The 27,446-nt window shown below is 26.8% G+C and overlaps 2 protein-coding genes across 8 annotated transcripts in view; one reads left to right on the plus strand and one right to left on the minus strand.

The window, feature by feature from the left end:
* LOC117180308 (protein similar) overlaps positions 1 to 14,118 on the plus strand; it is a 122,894-nt gene extending 108,776 nt beyond the window's left edge. For 3 of the 5 annotated variants that reach the window (XM_033372735.1, XM_033372736.1, XM_033372738.1), the window contains exons 11-15: positions 2,596 to 2,822; positions 5,448 to 5,590; positions 9,441 to 9,955; positions 12,201 to 12,257; positions 13,165 to 14,118. In XM_033372735.1, coding sequence (XP_033228626.1) covers positions 2,596 to 2,822; positions 5,448 to 5,590; positions 9,441 to 9,955; positions 12,201 to 12,257; positions 13,165 to 13,410 — 1,188 coding nt within the window. In that variant the 3' untranslated portion in view covers positions 13,411 to 14,118. The remainder of the gene's footprint in view (positions 1 to 2,595; positions 2,823 to 5,447; positions 5,591 to 9,440; positions 9,956 to 12,200; positions 12,258 to 13,164) is intronic. The other 2 variants (XM_033372737.1, XM_033372739.1) reach the window with 2 other exon arrangements.
* An 8,351-nt stretch (positions 14,119 to 22,469) lies between these two features.
* The window catches only part of LOC117180151 (synaptosomal-associated protein 25), a 72,550-nt gene continuing 67,573 nt past the window's right edge, over positions 22,470 to 27,446 (minus strand). For all 3 annotated transcript variants that reach the window (XM_033372495.1, XM_033372497.1, XM_033372496.1), the window contains exons 6-7: positions 25,335 to 25,608; positions 22,470 to 23,183 (exon numbers count right to left, since the gene is read on the minus strand). In XM_033372495.1, coding sequence (XP_033228386.1) covers positions 23,121 to 23,183; positions 25,335 to 25,608 — 337 coding nt within the window. In that variant the 3' untranslated portion in view covers positions 22,470 to 23,120. The remainder of the gene's footprint in view (positions 23,184 to 25,334; positions 25,609 to 27,446) is intronic.

Genomic DNA, 27,446 nt, shown 5'->3' on the forward strand with positions numbered 1-27,446 from the left:
CAAGAATTTATCTTTCAAAATCCCCTATTTTAAATATTTGTTTCCCAAATTTCCTTTTTTTTTTGAATATTTAGTCTCGAAAATTCCCTGTTTTCAAGATTTGCTGTCTTAAAGTCCTTTACTTTCAAAACTTCTTTTCCATATGTTCCCTATTTTAATATTTTGTCTAAAAAATTGTATTATTTTTATTATTTTATTTCTTAAATTCCTTTACTTTCAAAACTTGTTTTCCTAACAGTCTCCTATTTTAATATTTGGCCTCTAAAATCTCAAATTTTCAATATTTGGTCCCCCTATTATTAAAATTTATTTCCTGAAAGCCCCCTATTTTTTTAGAATTTAGTCTCTAAAATCCTCTATTTTTGTGATCTGGTCCCTAAAGTTTCTTATTTTAAATATTTAATCTCTAAAGTCCCCTATTTTCAAGAATTAGGATCTAAGATTCTCTATTTTCAAGATTTGTTTCCTCAAGTTCCCTATTTTTAATATTTGCTCTCTAAAGTCCCCTAGTTTTAAGGTTTAGTCTCGAAAGTCCCATATTTTCAAGATTTCGTCCAAAGAATTTGCCTATTTCGATTCAGTAGCCTCAATTTGTTATATTTTTAATAAAATTGAAGCATTGAAACATAGCACTCTTTTGTTTGTCACAAATCTCTCGTAATCTCTTCTTTAGTATTCCTTAGGACTCTCAGGATCCTATAGAACCCTTGATTGCCTCTTAAGCGTAGCAAAAATGATTTACTTTGATTATCCAGAAAAGCCATCAGAGTTGATTAATTTCAGATTCAGTTTTTCAAAATTGTACAATTTCAAATTGAAAGCTTTTGTACTTGAATACTAGTTTGTTGCAAATAAAAAAAGTATTACTATATAAAATTGTTTCGTTTAAAGTTTAAAGTTTTTGTAACTATAATTGCAAAGTAAAATCCTTCCTAATTTTAAGCCTAAAATTGTTTTAATAAAATATAAGTGATAAGTTTTAAAATCAGCAATTTTATTAACGACATGCAAAAATTTTTTTAAATTGAAAATTTCGAATTTTTAAACTTGACTTTTGAGTTTCAAAATTATCAAAATTTTAGAATTTTTATTTGCACATGTTTAAAATGCAAAAGTTTTCAATTGAATTTCTTTAAAATTGCGAATCTTTGAAATTGAGATTACACAATCAGAAATTGAAGAGGTTTTGATTTTTTTGAATAACAATTAAAAATAATACAAGTTTTAGGTTTGACAATTAGAAAATCTGTAATTTTTACGATTTATGTTCGAATTTTCTCGATTTCTAATCATTCCGAATTCCTTAACTTGACTTCTGAGTTTTAAAGTCATCAAAATTTGAGAATTTTTATTCGTACATCTTTAAAAGTGAAGAGTTTAAAATTTACGAAATTAAATAATTTTTCATTGTAAATCTTTGAAATTTGGCAGTTCTTAATGTTGAAAATTAAGAAATCAAATTTTTTCAATCTGGAAGGTTTATAATATCTTAACTTGAATTTTAAGTTTGAATTTCATTAAAATTGAAGAATTTTTATCTATACATCTTTAAAATTCCAGAGTTTTTAATTTCAAATTTACAACATTAAGGAATTCTTCACTGTAAATTTTCAAAATCAAAATGTTTAAATTTACAATTAAAAATCATGCTAGTTTGAAGCTTAGCAAATTAAAATTCTATAATTTGGATCCTTACATTCAAAATTTTTTTTTTTAATTGAAAATTTCAAATTTTTAAACTTTACTTTTTATTTTCAAAATTATCAAAATTTCCGAATTTTTATTTGCAAATCTTTAAAATACTACTGTTTTTTCTTGTAGCTCTTAAAAAATGCAGATATTTGCATTGTAAGTCTTAAGAAATTGAAAATTTTTTTATTTTGAAAATAAACAATTAAAAATAATTCATGTTTTAAGTGTGATACTTAGAAAAGCTGTAATTTTGACGATTTATATTCGAATTTTCGCAGGTTGTAATATTTCGAATTACGTAACTTGACTTCTGAGTTTTAAAGTCATCAAAATTTAAGCATTTTTCTTCATACCATTCAAAATTGTGGAAATTTGAATTTTGAAAATTAATCATTAAAAATAATGTAAGATTTAAGTTTTAGAATAAAAAATTCTGTTCTTTTGATTATTTATATTCAAAATTTCTGCAATTTTGAAGATTTAGAATTTGTTAACTTGACTTTTGAGTTTTCAAAGAATGAAAATTTAAGAATTTTTATTTGTTCCCTTGAAAATTGTAGAAATTTGAAAAGTTTTTAATTTGGAAAATTAATAATTAAAAAGAAATTTTTGTATTTTTTGAACCATTTAAATTACAAAGCAGAGACTTTACAATTTTTAATTTATAAATGCTCTAAAATACCTTTTCAAATATTAATTTCGAAGGTTTCGAAATTGAAATGATTTCTTTCTGTAAATTTGGAAATGTTTAAAAGTTTTAAAAGTTTCAAATCAAGTCTGATGATATGAGCACCTACATTTTTCGCTAATTATTGATTTAAACTTGAAGTTTGAAGTGAATAATCAGCTCTTTAAGTTTCTTAAAATACTTTGACTATTGTGAGTTCTGAATTTGATTGGCAGAGTCCAGAGCGAAGCATAGACTCACTTTGCAGTCCAAATGGAAGCGGCAACTTTTCAGAAGACGAAATGCTAATGCTGAGCATAACTGACGTCATGGCCGATGACGAATTGGCTTTGAGAGCTCCGTACATCCCAATGTCTGATCAGGACGAAGCCCTCGAGTTACTTATCAATAACGAGATGGTCATGTGGGGCCCCACACAGTTAAACGACAGAAAATCAAAATGGTAAGATTTTCTTTCCTTTTTTTTTCTTTTTCCCCGCAAATCTCAGGCCTCGGACTTACTATTTGACACTTTTCTCTCAAGCGATGACACTATTTTCTTACAATTGTCCGCTAATTCCAATTCTTCTTTACTTTTCCTTCCAAAATGTTTTTCAACTTCTTCGCTAAGTGGCGAAAAATGATCTCAATGGATTAGGAACCATCCAAAAGGTTGCATTTTCACGCAAAAACGATGAGCTTTTCTAAAAAGAGCTGAATTTTTAAACTAATAGTTTAATTGATATCCAATAAGATGAATTTTTGACTAAGAATATTATTTTTCTGCCAAAAAAGATCAATTCTCTACAAATTACATAAATTTAAAAAAATACAGTTTAATTTTTAAAATAGAACAGATGAATTTTTAATAAAAAATCGTATAATTCAATTTTTATATAAAAAATTAATGTTCAATAGAAATTAAAGAAGTTTTCTACAAAACATTTGAATTCTTTTACTAAATTGTTGAAGTCGCAAGCGAAATAGATGAATTTGCTACAAAACAGTTGATTTTTCAACAAAAAAATGTAATAGTTGATGTTTTAATAGAAATATATTTAAATTTTAAATAAAAAGCAGTTGAATATTACTAAATAAGATAAATTTTCAAAAAAATACTTGAATCTTCAACTAAAATGAATTAATTTCTGACCATAAAGTTGTATCTGTAACAAAAAATTCGGATTTTCTACCAAAAAATACCAATTTTCAATAAAATACGCCAATTTTTAATCAAATGCATGGTGAAATTCTCTATCAAAAAAGTCGAATATTTAACAAGTTAATAAAATTTTTACTAAATAGCTTGAACAGTGGATATTTCAGTCAAAATTTTATTATATTCATTTTTAGTTTATATTTGTATCGCTTCTAATTTTTTTAAAAAGCTAAATAGGAGCATTTTTAAACTGAAAATGATCAATTTTTTTTACCGAAAAATGGAGTAGTCAAATTTTGATCAAATGGAATTAAGTTGCAATTTAAAAAAAAAATTTCTACAAAGCAGTTTAATTATATACCAAATTATGGAATTTTCAGCCAAAAAGACGAAATTTTAATTTTAAAAAATTGATTTTTCAACCTAAGAATATGAATTTTCATCAAAATAGTTAAATTTTTCATTTCAAAAATTAATTTTTAACAAACAAAAAACGAATTTTCACATAAAATTATGAATCTTCAAGCAAAAAAATGAAATTTTAAGAAATTAGTTTAACTTTCAAAAAAATATTTGAATTAAAAATAAAAAGCAGTTCATCTAAATCAGTATTTCCAAGCAAACATTTGTATTTTTAACAAAAACGTTGCTTTCTTATAAAAAAAATACCCATTTTCAACAAAATACATCCATTTTTAACTAAATGCGTGGTTAAATTTTCTACCAACAAAGTAGAATATTTAACAGGTTAATAAAATTTTGACTAAATAGCTTGAACAGTGGATATTTCAGTCAAAATTTTATTGTATTCATTTTTAGTTTATATTTGTATAGCTTCTAAATTTTTTTAAAAGATAAATAGGAGCATTTTTAACTCAAAATAATAAATTTTTTACCGAAAAATGGAGTAGTCAAATTTTTATCGAATAGAATTAAACTGCAATTTGAAACAATCTTTTATCTACAAAGCAGTTTAATTATATACCAAATTATGGAATTCTCAAGCCAAAATTTTTTAATCCAAGAATATGAATTTTCATCAAAACAACAAAATATTTGAATTTAAAATAAAAAGCAGTTCTACTAAATCAGTATTTCCAACCCTACATTTGTATTTTGAACAAAAAAGTTAATTTTTTATTTTAAAAAATACCAATTTAAATTTAAATTAAATAAAAAAATTAATTTTCAACTGAAATATGAATCTTAAATAAAAATATAAAATTCTAAGAAAGAAATTTAACTGCCAACCAATGTTTTAATGTAAAATGATAAGAAGTAGAATTAAATCAGATTAATTTTCAACCAAGTGGTTGCATGTCTAGTCAAAAAATATATTTTCTACCAAAAAATACCAATTTTCAACAAAACACATAAATTCTCTGCCAAATTGTTGCTTTTTCAACCAAGAAGATTAATTCCATACAAAAAGACGAATTTTTTATTTAGAAAATTGTTATTTTAACCAAAAATACAAATGTTCTATAAAACAGTTAAATTTTCAACCCGAAAATGTAAATATTCATAAAAAAAGTTAATTTCCAACTGAAGCCGATTATTTTTTAACCAAAAAAGATGACATTTATATAGAAACAGATACATTTTAAAATCAAAATGTTGAATTTTCATATGAAAAATATGAATGCTTAATAATAAAATTTGTTAGTCGAGAAACAAACAAAATTTGGATGAAACTGTTGAATTTTCAACAAAGTAATTCCCTTTTAAACAGATTTAAGTGGAAATATGAGAAAAAGGCAAAAGACTGCGATAAATAAATATGAATTTTGATAATATATAGATAGAGAATAACATTCTAAATAGACATGAAAATTTATTTTTAATACTTAAAAAAATGTATGGCACTACACGGAGAGAAATTTCAAGAGATGAATTCACTTTATTGAGGATTTTTGATCTCGTTTTCAGGATCATCGATCCAGAGGAAGAAAAAAGTAGTAATTCCAGTCTGGCACAACTCTTGAAGAACGATTCGAGTGGCAGGAAATTTAAAGATCATGGGGGAGGACTCGTCAATCCTGCACAAGTTCTCGGCCAAATTCGAGTCAGAGGTGAGTAGTTTTACAATTTTCTTCATTGCTTAAATCTTTTCGCAATTTAACACTTCATGATTAGATAAATATGGCCGTCCGCGCATGTTTTTGAATATTTTCATCATACAAATCGACTTTATCATGAATTGATACTTTAAGTTTAAAAATTTATTTTTTGAAAGAGGGCCCTATGGATTTAAACCATTATCAGTTTGAAAATTTTATATAAAAGGACCTTGTAATTAGATTTTTCACAATTTTTTAGTTTTAAGTATTTTGAAGACATATTTTTCTTTCTTCAAAAAGGGCCTTGTGGATTTTTTTGTTTTTGATCTTAAACTGTATGTATGATTACAGTTTTTTTTTTCAAAGAGGGCACGATGGAATTTTTCATTTCAAAAATTTCTGTTGTATTAGCGAGCGTAGTCCGGTACTACCCTTTTCAGTCAAAAAAATCCCATATACAAGGACCTTGCAACTAAAATTGTAAATTTCTTTTGTGTTTTAAATATTTTGAGTATAAAAATCGACTTTTTCTAGAAAGGGCCTCTTGGATTTTTTGTTTCTGGTTTCAAAATGTGAGAGATTGCAGAGTACCATAATTCGTTGGAAAATTCCTTATGCAAATACATTGTTATCATATTTTACATTTTGTTTTATTATGAAATAATTTGAACATAAAAAGCAATGTTTTTTCAAAAAGGTTCCGATACATTTTTTTTGGCTCAAAAATAGCCATTCGGAAAATTTAATTTACAAGAACCTTGTAAGTAAAGTTGCTGGAGGCCCACCGTTGCTTTAAATTAAATTTTTATCCCTGTAATTGTCATCTTTTAAATTTCTCATTCCGATTTTGGAGTACATTTTTAAAGAATTAGATTAGGATTGTCTTCATTTTTTTTAATAAGTTAATTAGAGCATTCAACTTGAGTTACAGAGCACTTTTCCAAAACGTCTTAAATCCATTTTTCAAGAAGTTTTACTTTTTGCTAATATTGAAAACAGTTAGAGGAAAATGCACTTTATAAATGAATAATCATAGTGATAAATATCCAATCCCTTTTCCAGTTCTTTTTAATTGCCCATCAATGCCCTATTTTCTAATCCAAATTCAGAAAAATCTTGGTAAACCCCCGAAAAGTATCCTACCCCCTTTCCAAGTCTACAAAATTCCTAGAAACTTTTCGATTAACATCCCATCCCATTTTCAGCTCTATTGAATGGCCTATATATGCCCTATTTCCTGATCCAAATGCAGAAAAATCCTATGAATGCACTCATGAGAGTCTACTTATAGCTTTTATATGTCCTATTTCCTGATCTAACTCTATAAAATCCCTGGAAACGCCCCTATAAGTATCCCATCCCATTATCATCTCAATTCATGACATATCTCTAGAAAAACTGTGCCCTGGCTCTAGAGAATCGCTAGAAATACTCAAGTCCCCTTCCCAGCGCAAATTATGGTCTGTCTTTGATCTATTTTCTGACTCTACTCTAGAAGATTCCTAGAAATATACTATAAGTGTCTGTTCATAGCCTATCTGTGTCCTATTTCCTGATTCAACCTTAGAAATACTCCTATAATTATCCTATACCATTTCCACCTCTGTTTATGGCTAATCTCATGAGAGTTTTGAACTTTTGGGTCACTCGACCTGACTCGAAATTTCGAGTTTTTTGTACACCCCTATCAAAAGTCCTTATTAGTGAGAAAACAGGGTTGCTACAAGACCTGGAAGACCTGAAAAAGTCATGGAATTAAAAATAAATGACTGGTAAGCCTGGAAAAGGCATGTAATTAAAAAAAAATTACTGGAACTTTTTTAATTGTCTCTGTTTCAAAGTCTTAATAATTTAGTATTTAATAGCGAATTCTACATTTACTCTAAATTTCAAAATTGGAAAAGAAAACTTACGGAAAAGGCAAATATTAGACAAACTGTCAGAATTAAATGACAAGAAGTGGAAGATTCAATGGGAAAAGCAAAAAGAGCTCGATGATTTTGAAGCAGAAATTCATGAATTGATTAAATTTTAATCAATTTTAATGCAGACAATTTTATTAGTTCTTGCAATCTAAAAGGTTTATTTTAACTTTACTAAAAAAAGTTCAGAGTTTGTTTTAGATTAGTATTATTTTCAAATGTAATCCTCATTTTTTGCATATCTCGATCAACTATAATTGTCCTTAAAGTAATAACAAAAAGAATAATATGGTTATGATAACAGAAGACTATTTGTTTTTAACTTTTATAGAAATATTTGTAGAAATATTTATAGAAAAACTTATTTATAAGCTATTATCATTGCATTATAATTTGTTACAATTTAATTTAATTGGCTGAATGTAGACAAAAAATAGACTTGAAGTTTTTTCAAAATTATACCTGGAAAACTTGGCAAAGTTATGGAAATTAAAAAAATTGTTAAATAAACCTGGAAAAGTCATCGACTTGAAAATAAATGAATGGTAAACCTGGAAAAGGCATGGAATTTTGAAAAAATGACTGGAACTTCTTTAATCGTCTCTATTTCAAAGTCTTAATAATTGAGTATTTAATAGGGAATTCTAAATTTTAAAATTGCAAAAGAAAACTTAAGGAGAAGGCAAATATCAGACAAAGTGTAAGAATTAAATAAAAAGAAGTGGAAGATTCAATGGGAAAAGCAAAAAGAGCTCGATGATTTTGAAGCAGAAATTCATAAATTGATTAAATTTTAATCAATTTTAATGTAGACAATTTTATTAGTTCTTGCAATCTAAAAGGTTTATTTTAACTTTGCTAAAAAAAGTTCAGAGTTTGTTTTAGATTAGTATTATTTTCAAATGTAATCCTAATCTTTGCACAAATAATTGGACTATAATTGTTCTTATAGTAATAAAAAATATATGGTTATGATTACAGAATTTTTTTTTTTAACTTTTATAGAAATATTATTGAAAATTGTTTAGAATTCGAAATAAAACTTATTTATAAGTTATTATCGTTGCATTGTAATTTGTTACAATTTAATTTAATTAGCTGAATCTAGACAAAAAAAATTGTTTAATAAACCTGGGAAAGTCATCGACTTGAAAATAAATGACTGGTAAACCTGGAAAAGGCATGGAATTTTGAAAAAATGACTGGAACTTCTTTAATCGTCTCTATTTCAAAGTCTTAATAATTGAGTATTTAATAGTGAATTCTAAATTTTAAAATTGCAAAAGAAAACTTAAGGAGAAGGCAAATATCAGACAAAGTGTAAGAATTAAATAAAAAGAAGTGGAAGATTCAATGGGAAAAGCAAAAAGAGCTCGATGATTTTGAAGCAGAAATTCATGAATTGATTAAATTTTAATCAATTTTAATGTAGACAATTTTATTAGTTCTTGCAATCTAAAAGGTTTATTTTAACTTTGCTAAAAAAAGTTCAGAGTTTTTTTTTTAGATTAGTATTATTTTCAAGTGTAATCCTAATCTTTGCACAAATAATTTGATTATAATTGTTCTTCAAGTAATAAAAAAAATATGGTTATGATTACAGAATACTTTTTTTTTTAACTTTTATAGAAATATTATGGAAAATTATTTTGAATTCAATCAAACTTATTGATAAACTATTATCATTGAATTATAATTTGTTACAATTCAATTTATTTGGCTGAATCTAGAAAAAAAAAGTAGACCTGCATTTTTGTCAAAATTATACCTGGAAAACCTGGCAAAGTCATGGAATTTTGTAACCAGACTCTTGTAGAAACCCTGAAAACTCTTTTTCTTCAATGTTTAATGATTCTTGGAGCAGAGTGCTCTTGAAGAAATACCAGAGCTAATTGTCTCTGATTGACAAAGCTAAATCGTAAAATTTGGGATGTTTCTAGGTAAAGAACAGCTCGACTCGGATCGCCTCTGCAGCGAGCGTTCAAACAAACGCGTGCACGTCTGCTCTGTGAAGGCCGAGAACGAGTACAAGCGAATCAAGTGCGATCAGCGTGACGACATGGAGGTCCCCCTGAATGTGATGTCGGGCCTGCACGATGGCGGCAGCAGCAGTAGCAGCAGCAGCCAACTTCTTCAGCGTCTCGTGGCGGCAGATGTTTCGAAAAGTTGGCAGAACCAACTGGAAGCGAGAGTTGAGAACAGCAAGGAAGGCGTTTCTAGCGTAGGTCTTCTTGTTGGTGACGGTGACGGTGAAGGTGACGGTAACGGTGTTGGTGGTGGGGGAATTCGTTGTGACGATGCCGGTGGTGGTGGTCAATGTCAATATCAATATCAAGTTCAAGGTCAAGGTGACGGTGATGATCGCGTAAGATTTGGAAAAGGGACGGGATCACAATCCAGCCAGTCGCAGCAGTCCAACAGCGTTCTCATGAACCTCCTGGTTTCCGGCTGTGACGTGAGTGCCGGATATGTTTGCCTAGCGAAGTCGAAACCTTCCAAAGGCATCATCGCGAGCAAGTGAATTCTCTCTCTCTCTCTCTCTCTCTCTGTATTTATGCCGTCGCAAGGGGATCAGAGTCATTTTTATTATTGAATTATTATTCAAATGTTGCGGAGTAGAGAAAATTCAGAAGAATTTTAAAAAAGAGATGAGAACTGATGAGCGGTTCCTTCCAGGGCGGGAAGCGCTCGAGTTCAATCAACTTCACTACCAAATGTTCAAAATAAAAGTGCACAAAAGTTTATTCACTCTCTCGTCCGGAAAACGAGAAGGGTTGAAGAGAGCAAGGAAATATCGTCGAAGCGAGTGAGAATCGATGCGAGCCGATAGATTCGGCACTTGATGAGAAACTTGATTTGAAACTTTTTTGTATTTTAGAGAAAGTTCGGGTGTCTACCTAATCGGGAAATAATGACACTTAAACTCGCAAATTGGTGTTTATCTGAAATTATCCATACATACATTGTTTCAATCAAAGACTTGAAGATTTAGGTTTAAAGATGAAAATGTAAAAACTGTAATTATGATTTGGAGCAGGGAATTTTGGAAGACAAGTCTCTCATTCTGAATTCGAAAAGGGGATTTTATCGAAGAATTTTGCCAAAGAGAAAACTAGGAATTTAAAAAACATCGGTCAGGTGGACACTCTGAAAATGTCGAGTTTTTGGGATTTAGAATTTTATTTTGATGTGAAAGGTTCAAGGTTGAAGTATTACATTTTTTAATTCTGAAAATTCGGAACCGTTCCAAATTCTAAAGCTTTCAAATACTGATTCTATTTAAATTCAGGGGTTTTTAAAACTTGGATTTAAGTACTCTCGAAAGAAGCATAAAATTTCGACTCTAAATTTGATTTGTGGAAATTGTACCTGAATGTAAAATATCGAAAAAATGTGAAATAAAGTCCCGATTAGTAGCCGTCGCCTGACCAATTGTGTAAATAGAATTTCGGTCTACTTTTTCGAATCGAAGAGTGTAGTTTAAGGTAATGGTAGTCAGAGAAAAAATCGTGCAAAAATGTGAAGATTGAATTTAGGATTTTATTGTTTTGGATCTTCTTTCGGATTTAGGAACAATTGTGTATTTAATTAGGGAAATAAGGAATCGAGGAAGAAGGGGAGAAATAGAGTTCGGAAATAATTATTTTACAAATACCCAAAATCTGCTAAAATCCTAGGTTTTATTTCTCCCTAATTTCAGAAATCTAAAAGGAATAAAACAAACGAAAAAAAAAAAAAAACTATCGTGCCAGTCTCATTAACGCATTTAATGCAAAAATGAATTATCAGCGCTACAATTTACAAGTTACAAATTAAAAATTACAACGAACTCGAGTATTTAAAATGCGGTTCGGTAATATTGCGTGAAAAAAGTAAAGAAACAATTAAGCTAGCAGTAGAAAAGTCGTGTCTAGTTTTTTTGAGAATTTAATGGTAAATTTTGATAATTGTTTTGTCTAGAATTGTAGAGTTTGAAAGTCTCGAGGAACGACCCGAGACTGTCGAATCGGATTAGCCGTTCCGCTCTCCAAGATGATGTATATATTTTATTGTTGATCAAAAGTTATTGAAATATACTGAAAATGATCACCGAAACTACAAGGTCTGCTGCGTTTCAATTCCTTCCTCAAAAGTCCCTCCCGATCCTTGGAGAAAGTTGAAAATGCGCCAGTTAATTAATTTTATTTTTTATTTTATTTTTTGTTTTCGACACTAGATTGTTGTTATTTTTTGATGAAATTAAAAATCGTCGCTTTGAGAATACAATGACTTTGCTTCCATTTGAATTTTAGTCCAGCTTTTTGAATTCAGAATGCTTTTCATTTTCATTACATCATCGAGCTTCGTTTCATCGGGGAAAGAGAGGATAAAAGAAGAAAGAATTGGAAAAAAATAGAGGATAGATATTTTGAGCAATTTTAAGAAGCTTTTTGAGATTCGTGCATCGAACGGGCTTTTTCCTTCTCCTCTTCTTCACTCGCTTCCTCGAGAAATGCAGCAGCTCTTCAAAATGTTGAAATTCGATTGGAACTTCCGCCATCACTGTTAAGTAATTTCTATTAAAGTAGACAACTTTTTTTTTTAATTCGTCGTGTCTCTCGTTGTCTTGGAAGGTTTCGCTTTTTTTCGTTTTTAGAAGTACGGAGAATGTGAAAAATTGAGTTTTATTTTGTAATATTAATACATTTTCAAATTTCAAGGTCTTCAAATGTGGATTGCGTCCAAAAGAATTAATTATTTGGAACGATTCAGAATTTGTAAGTTTTTAAATTTTATTGTTGGGACTGGGGAAGCTTTTTGTACTTGAAATGCGAAAAATTAGTTTTTAATTTTAAATATCAGATTTTCAAATTAAAATTATTTAAAAATTTGAATCTAAATTTTTTTTTTAAATCCTTCATTCTATTTTGCAATTCATTCAATTTTTTTTTAGATGCAGTTTTCTACAGCATAGTTTATTTTGAAATTTAAAGACATTCAAATTTGAATAATTCAAAATTAGTCTAGTTTCCAAATTGGATTCCTTTTCAACATCTTTAAACATTTACTGTTGAAAAGCATTTCAAGTTAATTCAAATTACATTCGAAGTACTTAAAAAAATCTCTTCAATTTATCCATTTTTCGCACTTGCAATATATCAAATTTCCAATATAAATTTTTATATTTCATAAATTTGCATCTTTTCTTCCAAAATTTTAATGTAAAATACTTAATAGGGTGGTTCGAAAAAAGGCTTCTCTCGAGGTACCCTAAGTCAATATTTGTAAATCAAATGTTTATTTTATGCAAATAATCGCAATTAATAGATTTTTTTTACTTCGATCTGGAAAATTATTTTTTTTTTTTCAATTTAGCATTTTATTGTTAAAAAAATGGTTCTTTTTTAAAATTTTACCAAAGCTCTGAGTGATGTACTGCAGAATTAAAAATACACAAATTGGCTCCATTGAAATAAAAGCAACATTTTTTACAAAAATTAACTTGGGAGACCTCTAAATATATATTTTAAAATTATTTTTTTATTCGGTAGAGGTGTCATTTAAAAAAGTCTTTTTAGACCGCATTTGATCCATTTAAACATTAAAAATGAATTAGTTTTTCGAATTGAAACTAAATTTAATTGGCTCTAAACGATTGCTAATTTTTGTTCTTAAATTTTTCAGGACATGAGGATGCACCCGATAGAAATTTTAGATTCTCAGATGTTAGGAAGAAGCAATAGGCTCTCGAGTTTAAATATAAACTTGGACGAAATGCAGAGAAGTCCTCCTCAGTGGTCTCCAGGAAATTCGTCCTTGGGCCAAATAAGTCCCAATACGAGAAGTCAGGACTCAAATTCAATTAATCGAGGTGGCGTGGTGACGATGACCTGCTTTGATAGTCTGCCGTTTATGCATTTGGTGGAATGAATGAACACAATTTATAATAATATAACAAATAACATTTATATAGGAAAAAAAAATGGGAGAGATCATTTTATCAATGTTGCCAATATTTTATTTAAGGAAAAATCGGAACGACTGAAAAATCTCGACGAATAACATTCACTGGAAAATTGCAGATAAAGATACTACTAATTGAAATAAAAATTTCGCGAAATAAAATTGCCGACACGGGGCATTTTATCATTCAGAAATTTTTAAGTGACGGCGATTTTATTTCAGGAATGTTCAAATTCAGAGATTTTAAATTGTCGCTAATTTTATTTTATTTTTTTTAGGGTTTTTTTGAGTCTTCTCGAAAAAAAACCAGATAAGAATGGTAGTGATTGTGGAATGATTATTGATTTGAAAATAACAATCTTATTTTTAGAATTTATAATATCAATTGTAAAGGCTCATAATATTTTTTATGAAAGCGCGACTTTCAGAGGTTTTTATTTTTAATTATTTTTAATTATGTTTATTTAGTTTGTAAGAAAAATGTTTTATATACAGACATATCTGCACGAAAATCTGCGCGTAAATGCTTTTATTTTAGTTTATCGAAATGGGCTTCGAAACAGAAGTTTCGAATTATCTCAGATTTTCGACTTTTTGTATATTATCTGTTCCAGCTGTGGTTGTAAATAAGAAAAATTAATTTGTAATACCAAATAAAAATTTCGCATAACTGTATATTTGTTTAAAGTTCTTTAACACTTCATTTCGATCAAGAATCTAGACAATTTTCAAACAAACATTTTATTTTACAGGATTTTATCCAATTTTAGGAAATATTCGCGTCAGTTTCTTAAAATTAATTCATCAAAATAAAAAATCATTTTAAATTTCCCAATGAACTTTCAACTAGGTCGTCAAAACGATTCAAAATTTTTCCCTCGAAATCCTAACAAATCTACAATTTATTTTTTAAAGATTCAATTCTTTTCTAAATATATCTCTTAAACTCAAAGTTCTTTTTCCAAATTTTAGAATAATTTGAAATATTTTGAAATTTGCTTTAAAAATAATTTTGTAAGAAAAATCATTAAAAATTGGGACTTTATAATCTTCAACATTCTTTTTCCAAATTTTAGAATCATTTTAAATATTTTCAAATTTTCTTTAAAAAATCATTTTTCAAAATAAATCATTAAAAAAGTCTCCAGACATATTAGAAGAAAAATTTTTATTATGAAACCTAGAATTTTTTCTAAACTTCCAAACCTTTTTTTTTAATTATTCGAATTTTTCATAAAATTTGTTAATAATCCTGCAAAATTAAAAACATTGCCTTAAAATTTTCACAGGAATGTTAAAAAAAGTTTTATTCTATTAAAACCTTTCAAAATTTATTTATTTCTGAAATGTTCTCAAAACTTCTAAATATTTCATAAACTTGATCGATTTTTTTTATCTCGAAAAATGAAAACATTTTGTTTTAAGGACTTTTAAACTATTTTTCAAAATTTTTAAATCAGTTGAAAAGTTTCGCAAATTTACTTTAAAAAATAATTTTAAATGATTCAACATTTTTCAATTTCTTTTATTATTCTGTAAAATGAAAAAGAACGTCTTAAATTCTTCCAAATTATTTTTTTCAAATTTTGGACAACTTTTTAAATTATTTGGATTGTCCCTAAAATATTTTTTGAATTCTGAAAAATAAAAAAATGGTCTTAAATTTTTCCAGATTTGTTTTGCCAAATTTGGAAATATTTTGAAATCTTAGATTAATTTAAGATACATTTTTTTTAAGTTTTCAATAATTTCAACCTTTCTATATATTCTTAAAAAGCTTCTAATTTTGTTGTTTTGGAATTATTTGAAATGTTTCAAAATTTGATTTAAAAAATAATTTTTCAAGGCAAATAATCATTAAAAATGTTTCCAGAAATTTTTTTTAAACCTTACATTTTTTAAAAACTTTCGAATTTTTCAAAAATGTACCTACCGTTTCGAATTTTGTGAAATATTTTCAAATTTTAAATTATTTTTGAATCTTTATAAACTTCATAACGTTATAAATAAATATCTTTTCCAATTATTTGGATTTTTCCTAATTTTTTTTTAATTCTGCAAAATTACAAAAATTATCCTTCATTCGTCCAGATTTTTTTTTTTGCAAATTTTAGAAATGTTTTTAATGTTTTAAAATTTTCTCAAAGGCTAATTTCTTCAAAATAAAAATTCTTTTCAGTTTTCGTAATTTTCAATTTTAAAACATTAAAAACATTTCTAAAATTTGCAAAAAAAAAATCTGGACGAATGAAGGATAATTTTTGTAATTTTGCAGAATTTAAAAAAAATTAGGAAAAATCCAAATAATTGGAAAAGATATTTATTTATAACGTTATGAATTTTATAAAGATTCAAAAATAATTAAAAATTTGAAAATATTTCACAAATTTCGAAAGGGTAGGTACATTTTTGAAAAATTCGAAAGTTTTTAAAAAATGTAAGGTTTAAAAAAAATTTCTGGAAACATTTTTAATGATTATTTGCCTTGAAAAATTATTTTTTAAATCAAATTTTGAAACATTTTAAATAATTCCAAAACAACAAAATCAAAATAGTTTCCGTTTAAACAGTTTAAAGGAGAAAAAATCAGAGCCTAAAATCTTTCAAATTTCAGAAATGAAATAAATTAAAATTACAAAGAAATTTCAGAAATATTTTATCATATTTGGGACCCGGTTCGACTAAATTTAAATTTAAGTTAAAAATATATTTTTATAAGCTCCTTAATGTTTTATTTTATAACAATTTAAAATGTTTTGAAATTTGCTTTAAAAAATAATTTTTGAAACTAAAAAATCATTGAAAACGTTCCCAAAAAATTGTTTTTTTTTTTAAACGTGAAATTTTGTCAAAACTTCTTTTTGATTTTTTTTCCATGAACCTGAAGATTTTTTTTTATTCGCACACTATCGGAAAAAAGTGTTTTATTTAAAGACTTTTCCAACATAATCAATAATGTTGAAGTAAATAAAAAAAAACATTTTGTTTCGAGCGACTTGGAAAAATTGATCAGAAAATGTTTTATATAACAATCAAATTTTGCACCGTTGCTTCAATTTAATAAGGAAATATAATTTTGAATTTCTATTGTACATTTTAAAGCAAGTTAGGAAATTCACAAATGTAGGTTAATAGTATTTATTAAATTCAATTTCATTTGTTAAAAAATTTCAAACAAAAAAACTCGAATTAAAAAGATTCAATGAAAATTACAGTCTAATTTTCTTCTTAAAAAAGAACATTTTTTCACTCAGAAATCGATTAAGAAATTATTATGGAATTATAATTTCTTTCAAGGGCTTAGAATTTGCTTTTGACATTTGTTCATTGAAATAATTGAAAAATTAGATTCCAAATCAACAATATTCCAAACTTGATCAAAGTAAACAAATTAATTCATTGAAATTAATCCATTTTAATAATGATTATCCACTTTTGGTTAATTATCAGCGGTTAAAAAAATGAAACTCTTTAGAATCTAGGATAACTTAATTTTATTTTGAATGTACAATCAACAGAATATATATATGTATATATATATTTTTGTATATTTATATTTTTTATAAGATCGCGTTTTAATATACATTTAGAGACGCTAACAGAAGTCTAGGAAACCTGATATTCCTTCACGTTAACAATCGAGCGATTATTTATTGATTTCGCCGATCAATTTCTTCACTCTACGATCCCTCATTCCCTCCTCTTCATCCTCCCTCAATTATCATACAAATAAACGAATAACAGTTTTCATAAGATAATCTTCAAATGTGCGTTACATGCTTTTCTGGCAAAAAAGACAAAAGCTTTTTCACCCTCTTTCACTCACTTTCATCGCAACTCCAAGAGGAGGAAAACTTGAGTAATAGAGCCATTGAATTATTAAAATCAATTTAATTTAATTTAATTTAATTTAATAATAAAAAACAATTAATTCAAAGACTCTTTTACGAGGGAGCGCGCTGCCAATTAATATAATTTCTCAACCTTATGCCCATCTTTACTCGCACCTCTATTAATCTTTCAGAGTTTTCAGCTTTTCTTGAGGTATACTGATATTATTTTCAATATATAATATTTAATACAATAATTAAAGTACATCGTGTAGTGCAACTCTACTAGGTTTCTTATTTTTGCGCACGATCGAAGATATCACCTCGACTCGTGACAAAATTTTACGTATTCGCCAATTAAAGACTCGCTCCTATTTCAATAAATATATTGCAAAAATTACTGATAAAAAATAGTTTAGGACTAACGCAGCGCTAGCCAATTTAATATAGTAATTACATGATAAATTTAATCAATTAATTAATTGAAAGAATTAATTAATTAATCGAGACTCGTAGACTGAGAAGCCAATCCAACAGAGATTTTTATTTAAATCGTGCTTAATGAAAATGCCTTTTCTGATTTATACAGGTACTCCGCTTTCCAATCAAAAAGGGAACACTCGATTCGCAAATCCTCGCTCGATTCGCAAACTCTAAAATTAAACTTTAAATAATTTTCTTCCTGTTCCCTTCATTGATTGCTGAGCATATTTCTAAAAATGCGAATCGAAAGTTCCACTTTCAGCAACAATTTCGTATAAACGTCGACGAAGACAAAAACATAGGTAATTGGTCATTTGTTTTAATTAATTAAGTTTCCCCGCAGTCTCGCGATGCCGATAGTTATCTGTGTTTTTTTTTCTTTTCTTCTTTTTTACAGGATGCCTTTCCTCAACACAGAGCCGAATTTCTCTATCGTTTCTAGGTTTTGTCTACGATACATGTACAAGCTGTGTAAATACAGTAATATACAATTTTTGTTTCTTTCTTGGAGTTTTAAACCTTACTGTGACCTGTGAGATTTGCTTTAATGCAAATTCACAAGTTCGCGAGTATTTGTTAACCAAGTCGAGTACAACTTTCGGCGATTTTTCAAATTTTGCTACCAACTTTCAATTTCTCAATTAACAATTATAGATTTAACAAGCAAAAGTAACGATATTAAATAAAAAATTTGTTCCCTAATTACCAAATTAAAATATGTGCTTAAATTTACAGTACTGTAAAATATAATTAATAATCATCAATTTTCATAAATACTGAAATAACTATATCGGCTCTCATACGATTTTATTTATATTTTAATCATCTTAGTAATCTGTAATTTCATTTAAATACCAGATTATATCCCAGATGGAATTTGAAGCAAAAAAATCAATTAAGAGGTTTTTTGGGATTTTATCTCGTAATAAGAAATTTTTAGATGATATTTTAGAATTCTGAGTCTTTCTGATATTTTCCATTTTCGACACTGACCCATTTTGAAGATATTTACAATGAAATATTCGCCAATTCGTTTAATTTTGCATGTTTATTGTTTAACACAATGCAATTTTGAACGTCTTTTTGAAATCGGTCTATGTAGATCTGCAATTAAAAATTTAATGTACACAATTTGAAATTATGTAGAACACTTTTTTTTAAAGTTCTATTTTGAAGATTTTCAACGTATTTTTCAATCAAATTTTCAACCCTCAATTTTAAAAATGTATTAATAAAAATTTTTAAATTTTGATGTTTTTGAAGATCAATAGTCAAGAGTTTTCCATTCTAGATCTTCCAAATTGATGAAATTTCAAATATAAGTAATGAAAATGACAGAATTTTTAATTGTTAAACTTAAAACTTGCATAATTTTAAAATCAAAATTAAAAAAATGTAGACATGTCAAATTTAAAGATGTACAAACAAAAATACATAAATTTGGACAAATTCAAAGATTAAATGCAAAGAATTTGCAATTTTAAGTTTTCTAAATTGGAGAAATTTACATATCAATAAAAATATATGCAATTTTAAAGCATTAAAATTTATAATTTTGAAATTTTGAACATGTGAAATTGAAAATTATTTAATTTTCAAAATTTATATCACATGCACGTAATTTTCGCCTATGTAGAAATTGGCCTATGTAGAAGATGTGCAATTAAAAATTTTTTCAACTTTTAATGTGCATAATTTGAAATTATGCAAAACAATTTTTTTGAAAGTTCCATTTTGAAGATTTTCAATGTATTTTTCAATCGAATTTTCAACCCTAAATTTAAAGAATGTATTAATAAAAATTCTTAAATTTTGATGTTTTTGAAGATCAATAGTCAAGAGTTTTCAATTCTAGATCTTCCAAATTAATGAAATTTCAAATATAAGTCATCAAAATTACAGAATTTTTAATTGTTAAACTTAAAACTTGCATAATTTTAAAAATAAAATTTAAAAAAATGTAGACACGTCAATTTTAAAGATGTACCAATAAAAATACATAAATTTGGATAAATTCAAAGATTATACTCGAAGAGTTTTTTATTGTAAATCTTCGAAATTGAAAAAATTTCGAATGTAAATCATCTAAACTAAAGATTTTTTCATTGAAAAAATTCAAAGTTGTATAATTTTTCATCATACATTTTCAAATCTACAAATTCTTCAATTTTATAGACTTGCAATTCAAATTTACATATCAATATGAAGAGTTACAATTTTTTAGAGTTACAATCGATAATTGTGGCATTTTAAAAATTTAGAATTGAAAATCATCGAATTTTCAAAATATATAGTTTAAGTGTATGCAATTTTTAACAATTCATTTTAAAAGTTCAATTTAGAAGAGTTTAAATTTAACATTAATTAATGTGGAATTTTTACAGTTTAAAATTATGAAATCTTCATCGTTCTTTCGGAAAACGTAGTTCAATTTGGCAGATATATAATAAAAATTTTTTTAATTAAGAATATTTGCAATAGAAGGCTCTTCAATATTTATTGTGCATAATAGAAAATTATGTGATTTTTAAGGCTTTTTTAAAATAGTACAATTTTGTTGACTTCAAATTAAAAAATATTCCATTTTTAAGATGTAAAAATAAAAATGGTTAAATTTGGATGATTTTGATTAAAACTTTTTGTTTTTTTTAAACTCTAAATCTTCCAAAATAAAGAATTTTCAAATTTGGATCATCGAAATTACCGGATTTTTATTTGTAAATTTAAAAAATTTTTAAAAAAATGTTTCAATTTTAAAGATTTAAATTTCAAAGTTTTACAATTTTGAAAATATACCACTGAAAATTCTCCAACTTTAAAGCTGTATAAATAAATATTCTTAAATTTTCATGACTTTGAATGTAAAAAGTCAAATTTTGCTTCTTAAATCTTCTTAACTGAAGAAATTTTTAATACAAATCATCAAAGTAATAGAATTTTTAATTGTACATTTTAAAAATTCCAAATTCTTCCGTTTGAATTTTTATTTGAAAATTTTCAGAATCAAAACTCTTCAATTTTAAAGATTTACACTTCAAACTTCCACAATTTTGAAAATATACAAATGAAAATTCTCCAAATTTAAAGATGTACAAATAAAGATTCTTACATTTTGATGACATTGAAAGACACATTTTTCTTTCTACATCGTTCTGAGGAAATTTCAAATGTAAATCATGAAAATAAGAGAATTTTTAATTGTACATTTTTAAAAAGAAAAATTCTTCAATTTGAGGAATTTACATTTCAAATCTTAAGAATTTTCAAGAGTAACAATTTTGAAGTTCTTGAAATTTCAAAATATCGAATTGCAAAATAAAAATTACAGATTTTTGTAATCATTCAATTTTCAAAATTTAAAATAAAAAATGATGCAATTTTAAATGCTTTTTTTAAAAGGGACAATTTTGAAGATTTGAAATTGAAAATTATTCACTGTCGAAGATTTAGAATTGAATTTTGTTCAATTGTACAGATTTTAAATGAAAAATCTTCAATTTTCCACAGATAGAATTAATTACAGTTAATTTGACAAAATTCCAAATATCAATTTTAAAAATAGCAATTTCGAAATTACCAACTCCTGTTCAAGTAAAAATTCGAACTCTGTCATTTGAAAAATAAAGTAAACGCCGTAACTTGAAATTTGGTAGAAAAAATTTCAGGTCCAAAAATTTTCTTCCTCTCTGATCGTCACTCCTGTACGATTACTTTTGGGCAATCCGAAATCACTCCGGAGTACACAAGGTTTTCTCAAGCAAAAGAGATTCATAGATGAGAAGTTAGTTATTTTAATAAGTCGAACAAAAACTATTAATTTCTACCCACGCCTCTTTTCCTTGTGATTCAAATTTCTAAAGTCCTACATGCCCCCCTCTTTAACTTTTTAAATTTGAATTTAAATTTAAATTTTACAAGCCTAGCAAATTCGCTTCACTATCGCTGTTCCAATTTTCAATAAATCAGCTCATTCAGCCCTTTTTTCAACTAGCAGTTATACTGTTTAGTGCACTCGTATTTTTAAAATATTGATTTAGAATTCAGTGACGATCGCTGCGTAATTAATAATCGTTGTTCGCCGACAATGGTCTTTAATTAACAAGATCTAGAATATTACAAGACCTTTTCGCCTTTCTCGAACCTACAAGATCTTAAAATTGAAAACTTTTCTAGAGGGACTATAACTTTGAATTAATTTTAATTAATTTTAATTATTTTTAATTAATTAATGCCTTGCATCCTTCGTCCCGAATCCGGGCTCCACTCAAAATTGTCTCTTAGAAAAATAGAGTATTTTTGAAAAAATCAATGTTTCTCAAAAGTTACGTATATATCAGAGCAAAAACAATTTTTTCTGAGGTACAGTGAAGCTTGAGACAGGATATTTGGGTTTAAATTGGATTCGGAACGACTGGAAATCTAGCTTTGAACGAACTCTACTTGACTCGATGGAACTGTTTAAATCGGGACAGATGATAATAATAATAATAATAATTATTATTATTATTATTATCATTAAAAATCCGTTAACAATAAAAATCGGGAATAGAATTTGTTTTTGGGACCCGGTGCGACCAGCGCAGCAGAAATGATCAAAAATATAAATAATTGATTGGAGAAATTGAATTTCGGAATTGGCCTTTTTCGATTTAAACAATTCTTTGAATCACTGAATATTTGCGAGCGCATTTTCCCTTCCTTTTTTCATCTTTATTCTCGAATTTGTAGCCAGGGTGTCCACCAGGACTTGAAATATTTCTGATTTAAAATAGCGAATTTGGACAAGAATTATAATTTTGACTTTGAACAAGAATTTTTCAACTTTCGCTTCTCCCTTCAAATTTAGAATTTAAATTATTTTTCAAAATTTGCATTACATTTCAGAAATGTTCTGAGTCAAAAAATAATTCTTTACAGCAATTTCCTGTTCCGAGTCAGAATTATATTTATTTACAAAATTTCCTATTAGAATTCAGGAATATGGTAACTCCGTTTATATAAAATTTAGTAGAAGCATATTTAAAAAAAAATCGTAAATCAAGGCTAAAAAAGCTCCCGGTCGTTTCACGATTTTTCCGATTTCCCTGTCAGATAGACACCCTGGTATGGAACTGGAAGATTGGAATTGGATAAACTGGATTTTTTTTTAGAAAAATCGAGACAATATGCTAGCAAAAATGATTTTTTTGATAACTAGTAATAAAATATGCAAATAGCAAGTAATTAAGTAAGTAAGTAAGTGGACAGGTAGACACTGAGAGGGTAAGTAACTATAAGGGACGGTAATGGAAAAAATTTGGATGTAAGTAATTAGTAGCAGCCTAAAAGACTCTGTCGAATTATTATCTTTTTTTGGAAGAATCCTTATTTGAGCAGCTCATGGGCTCGCTCGTTTGCCACTTGTATCCTCGTCTCGTTCGATTCGCCCTGGAAAAGTAATAAGAAAATTCCTGTTAAAAAAAGAAGCTTTCACGATTTTTTTCAGAAAATTAAAATTGGGATCAGTTTTAAGCTTTTTAAAAATTTTTAATGAAAGGTTTACTGTCAAATCTTTTCATTTCTAAGGTTTGAACTTGACAATTTTCATGAATAATAATATTGAGACTCGAGAACAAAATTTTAAATTTTGCGATTGTGTATTAATTGTATATTTATACTTTTATCAATTTATTCTAAATTCTAAAATTGTCGAAAATTATAACTTTTTTTATTTTAAGCCTTTTTCTTAAGACACTTTTGGCCTTCATTTAAAAGCGTATTTTTAATTGAAATAATTTAAAATTCATCACTGTTTGTTTTAAATTGTAATAGTTCCGAATTGTGCAATTCAAAAATTAAATCCTTCTGTTACCTGCACGATTATAAATTCATGTCATTCAAAATTGAATAGATCAAGACTGAAATTTCGAGAATTAATAAAATTATTATTATTAAAAGTGTTTTAGCTTGTCCAATATTTTTAAAAGCTTTAATATGTAAATAATTAACATCAAACAGTTTAAAACTAAATAATTTTATATTGAAAAAGATGAAAAGTATAAATATATCTTGTGAAATTCCAATTTGAAAGTCTTACAATTACTTCAAGGAATTAGAGCAATTATTTTTGAAACTGACGAATTGTAAATACCTAAAACTTAAAAAGGTTTCGAAAAAAGTTAAATTTGAACATTTTCTGCTGGAAGGACTGGAAAAAAAGTTGGCTTGAATTCGAAAATTTAAAATAACCTGGGATCAAAATTGAATCAAAGAAAAATAGAAAAAATATTCTCTAAAAATTACTAGTAAATTTCAAAGTTCACAAATCTGACAGCCTTAATTATTCTGGTGCATCAGAACATAAAAAGAGATAAGATAAATCCGTCTTCGCATTACCAGATAAGCAAAATCACATTCTTGGGTGATTTAATCTCTGGACTAATGTTTTATGGGGAATTTTAAACCGAAAAGAAGTTCCACTTTAATGAATAATATAATATTATTCTCCCAGAAACTATTCAAAAAAAAAAGAACGGAAATTTTGTCTCTAAAATATTTTTAATTAAATTACACTTTCCCGCAATCAAATCTTTGAATCTTCAGATAAAATATGAAGTACATACCTTTTTAAAGTAAATTAAATTAAAAATCCCTGACACTCTCTTACATTTAAATTTCAAAGATTCGTGACTTTTAATTTTAAAGGAAATTAAATTGAAACTTGAGAAAATCTCAGAGCAAACGAGGAAAAGTTTCTACAATTTTTCCTCATTTACTCTGGGATTTTTTCAAATTTAAATATCAGAGACTTTCAATTTTCAATTTAATTTTCTTTCAAAAGATATGTGCTGCCTTGAAAGGCTTTAAAGAATTTAAAAAGAATTAATTAAGGGATTTAATATTATTAAAAAAATACCGAGGGATTTTAATAAATTTTAAGGGTTTTATAGGATTTAAAAGGTTTTATGCTACTTTTAATGATTCCAAGGGTATTTTTGATTATAATATTTTGATACTTTTAAATTGATTGATTTAATTTCTTAATTAACGATCTTAAGACTTTTTAAAAAATTGCAAAGTATTTTGAAGAACTTAAAGAAATCCAATGGATTTCAAAGAATTTGAAATATTTTAAGGTATTTTAGAAGAGTTCAAGAAATTTCATTTTTTTTAAATTCACGTAATTTTTAATAAATTGAAAGGATTTCAAAGGATTTCAAAGATTTTAAGTTTTTATTATTGTCAATTTCAAGAAACTTCTAAACATTTAAATAATTTTAAAGGATTCTTTGAAACACAATAAATCGGTTGAAAATCACGCCAAATGAGCCCTAGTAAAGATAAAATTTGCAGGACCTAATATTTGGAACCTCATCTTTAATTTAGACCAAAAAAATTTTTTAAATTTCCAGCGTTTCCCGAGATATAATTTAAAATATCAAATTCACATTTTGAGAACTCGTGAACATTAAATTTCTTTTTCAAATATAAATTAGATAAAATTTTAAATAATGTTGTTTTTTTTCTTTTTTTTGAGAGATTTTAGACAGAAATTGTTGAAGAGAAAAAGAAATGTGGAGGAATTATTGAGAAGCTGACCTTGCGATTGATCCTGTCGATCTGGCGATTTTGGTTCTCTAACTCGCTTCCCATATCGATCGCCATATTCCTCAGATTGCCGATCATTGTGTTAACCTGGCCCATATTTTCCTCCATTTCGCCTTCTCGAGCATCCCCTGTGATTTTTGCGATATAGCCGCCCTGGGGTCCAAGACCATTACGTTCATCCATCACTCGTGTCGGTTGATTATTGACCACCTTTCCGTCGTCATTTCCTTTCCACGTGCCTTCATCCTCTTTGAAACTGGCACCCCTTTTAAGAAAAAACCACAATAATTAAGGCCTGAAATTATTTCAAATTTCTGACCAGAGACCTTTTGCATATGAAAACTTCTCCTTTAATTACAAGAAGCAATTTTAACCAATCAAATAAATATTTTAACAAATCATATAAAAGTAATATGTGAAACGCTTTAAATTAATAACATTTCAAGTCAAAATATTGAATTCAACGAAAAATAACGTTTTTTCAAAAAAATAGTTTAATCCTGAACTAAAACAGATTAATTTTCCACCAAAAAATTGCATTTTTAACCCTAAAACATGAATTTTCAAGTAAAAAGTACATTTTCCACCAAACATTTTTATTTTCTCCAACATTGTTGAATTTTTAAGCCGAGAGTATAATTTTCTATAAAAAAAGTTGAATTTTCAAGCCAAAAATATTCATTTTCTCAGAAAAAAAAAACATCGAAAAAAATTTTAAAGCTGATATTTGAACTAAAAAAATGTTTAATTTTAAATCGAAAACAGTTTCCGCCATCGATTCTTTTCCGCATGCCTTCATCCTCTTTAAAACTGGCACTAGAGACCTTTTGCATTTGGAATCTCTCCTTTAAATTAAAAGAAGCAATTTTTATCTGTACATACACTTAAGAGGCTTCATATATCAATCCACTCTAAAAAAGTTATTTTAAAAAGTAAATACAATAAATTGCTTAAATAAAAGTAATGTTTGAAACGCTTTAAATTCATAACATTTCAAGTAAAAAATATTCAATAGTTGAATTCAACCAAAAATGACCTTTTTTCAACAAAATAGTTTAATCGTTATCTAAAAAAGATTAATTTGCAACCAAACCATTGCATTTTTAACCCTAAAACATGAATTTTCAAGTAAAAAGTACATTTTCTACAAAATATTTTAATTTTCTCCAACATTATGGAATTTTCAAGTCGAAAGTCCACTTTTCTATAAAAAAATTGAATTTTGAAGACAAAAAGATTCGCTTTCTCAGCCAAAAAAAGAATTTAAAAAAATGTTATAGCTGATATTTTAATTAAAAAAAAATTAATTTTAAATCAAAATAGTTTCCGTTTAAACAGTTTAAAGGACAAAAAATCAGGGCCTAAAATCTTTCAAATTTCAGAAATGACCTTTTTTCAACAAAATAGTTTAATCGTTAACTAAAAAAGATTAACTTGCAACCGTACAATTGCATTTTTAACCCTAAAACATGAACTTTCAAGTAAAAAGTACATTTTCCACAAAATATTTTAATTTTCTCCAACATTATGGAATTTTCAAGCCGAAAGTCCACTTTTCTATAAAAAAATTGAATTGTCAAACCAAAAAGATTCATTTTCTCAGCCAAAAAAATAATTTAAAAAAATGTTATAGCTGATATTTTAATTTAAAAAAAAATAATCTTAAATCAAAATAGTTTCCGTTTAAACAGTTTAAAGGACAAAAAATCAGGGCCTAAAATCTTTCAAATTTCAGAAATGACCTTTTTCAACAAAATAGTTTAATCGTTAACTAAAAAAGATTAATTTGCAAACAAACAATTACATTTTTAACCCTAAAACATGAACTTCCAAGTAAAAAGTACATTTTCCACAAAATATTTTAATTTTCTCCAACATTATGGAATTTTCAAGCCGAGAGTCCACTTGTCTATAAAAAAATTGAATTGTCAAAACAAAAAGATTCATTTTCTCAGCCAAAAAAAGAATTTAAAAAAATTTTATACCTGATATTTTAATTTAAAAAAAATTAATTTTAAATCAAAATAGTTTCCGTTTAAACAGTTTAAAGGAGAAAAAATCAGGGCCTAAAATCTTTCAAATTTCAGAAATGACCTTTTTTCA

This window comes from Belonocnema kinseyi, chromosome 9 (assembly GCF_010883055.1).
Source record: "Belonocnema kinseyi isolate 2016_QV_RU_SX_M_011 chromosome 9, B_treatae_v1, whole genome shotgun sequence".
Lineage (NCBI taxonomy): Eukaryota > Metazoa > Arthropoda > Insecta > Hymenoptera > Cynipidae > Belonocnema > Belonocnema kinseyi.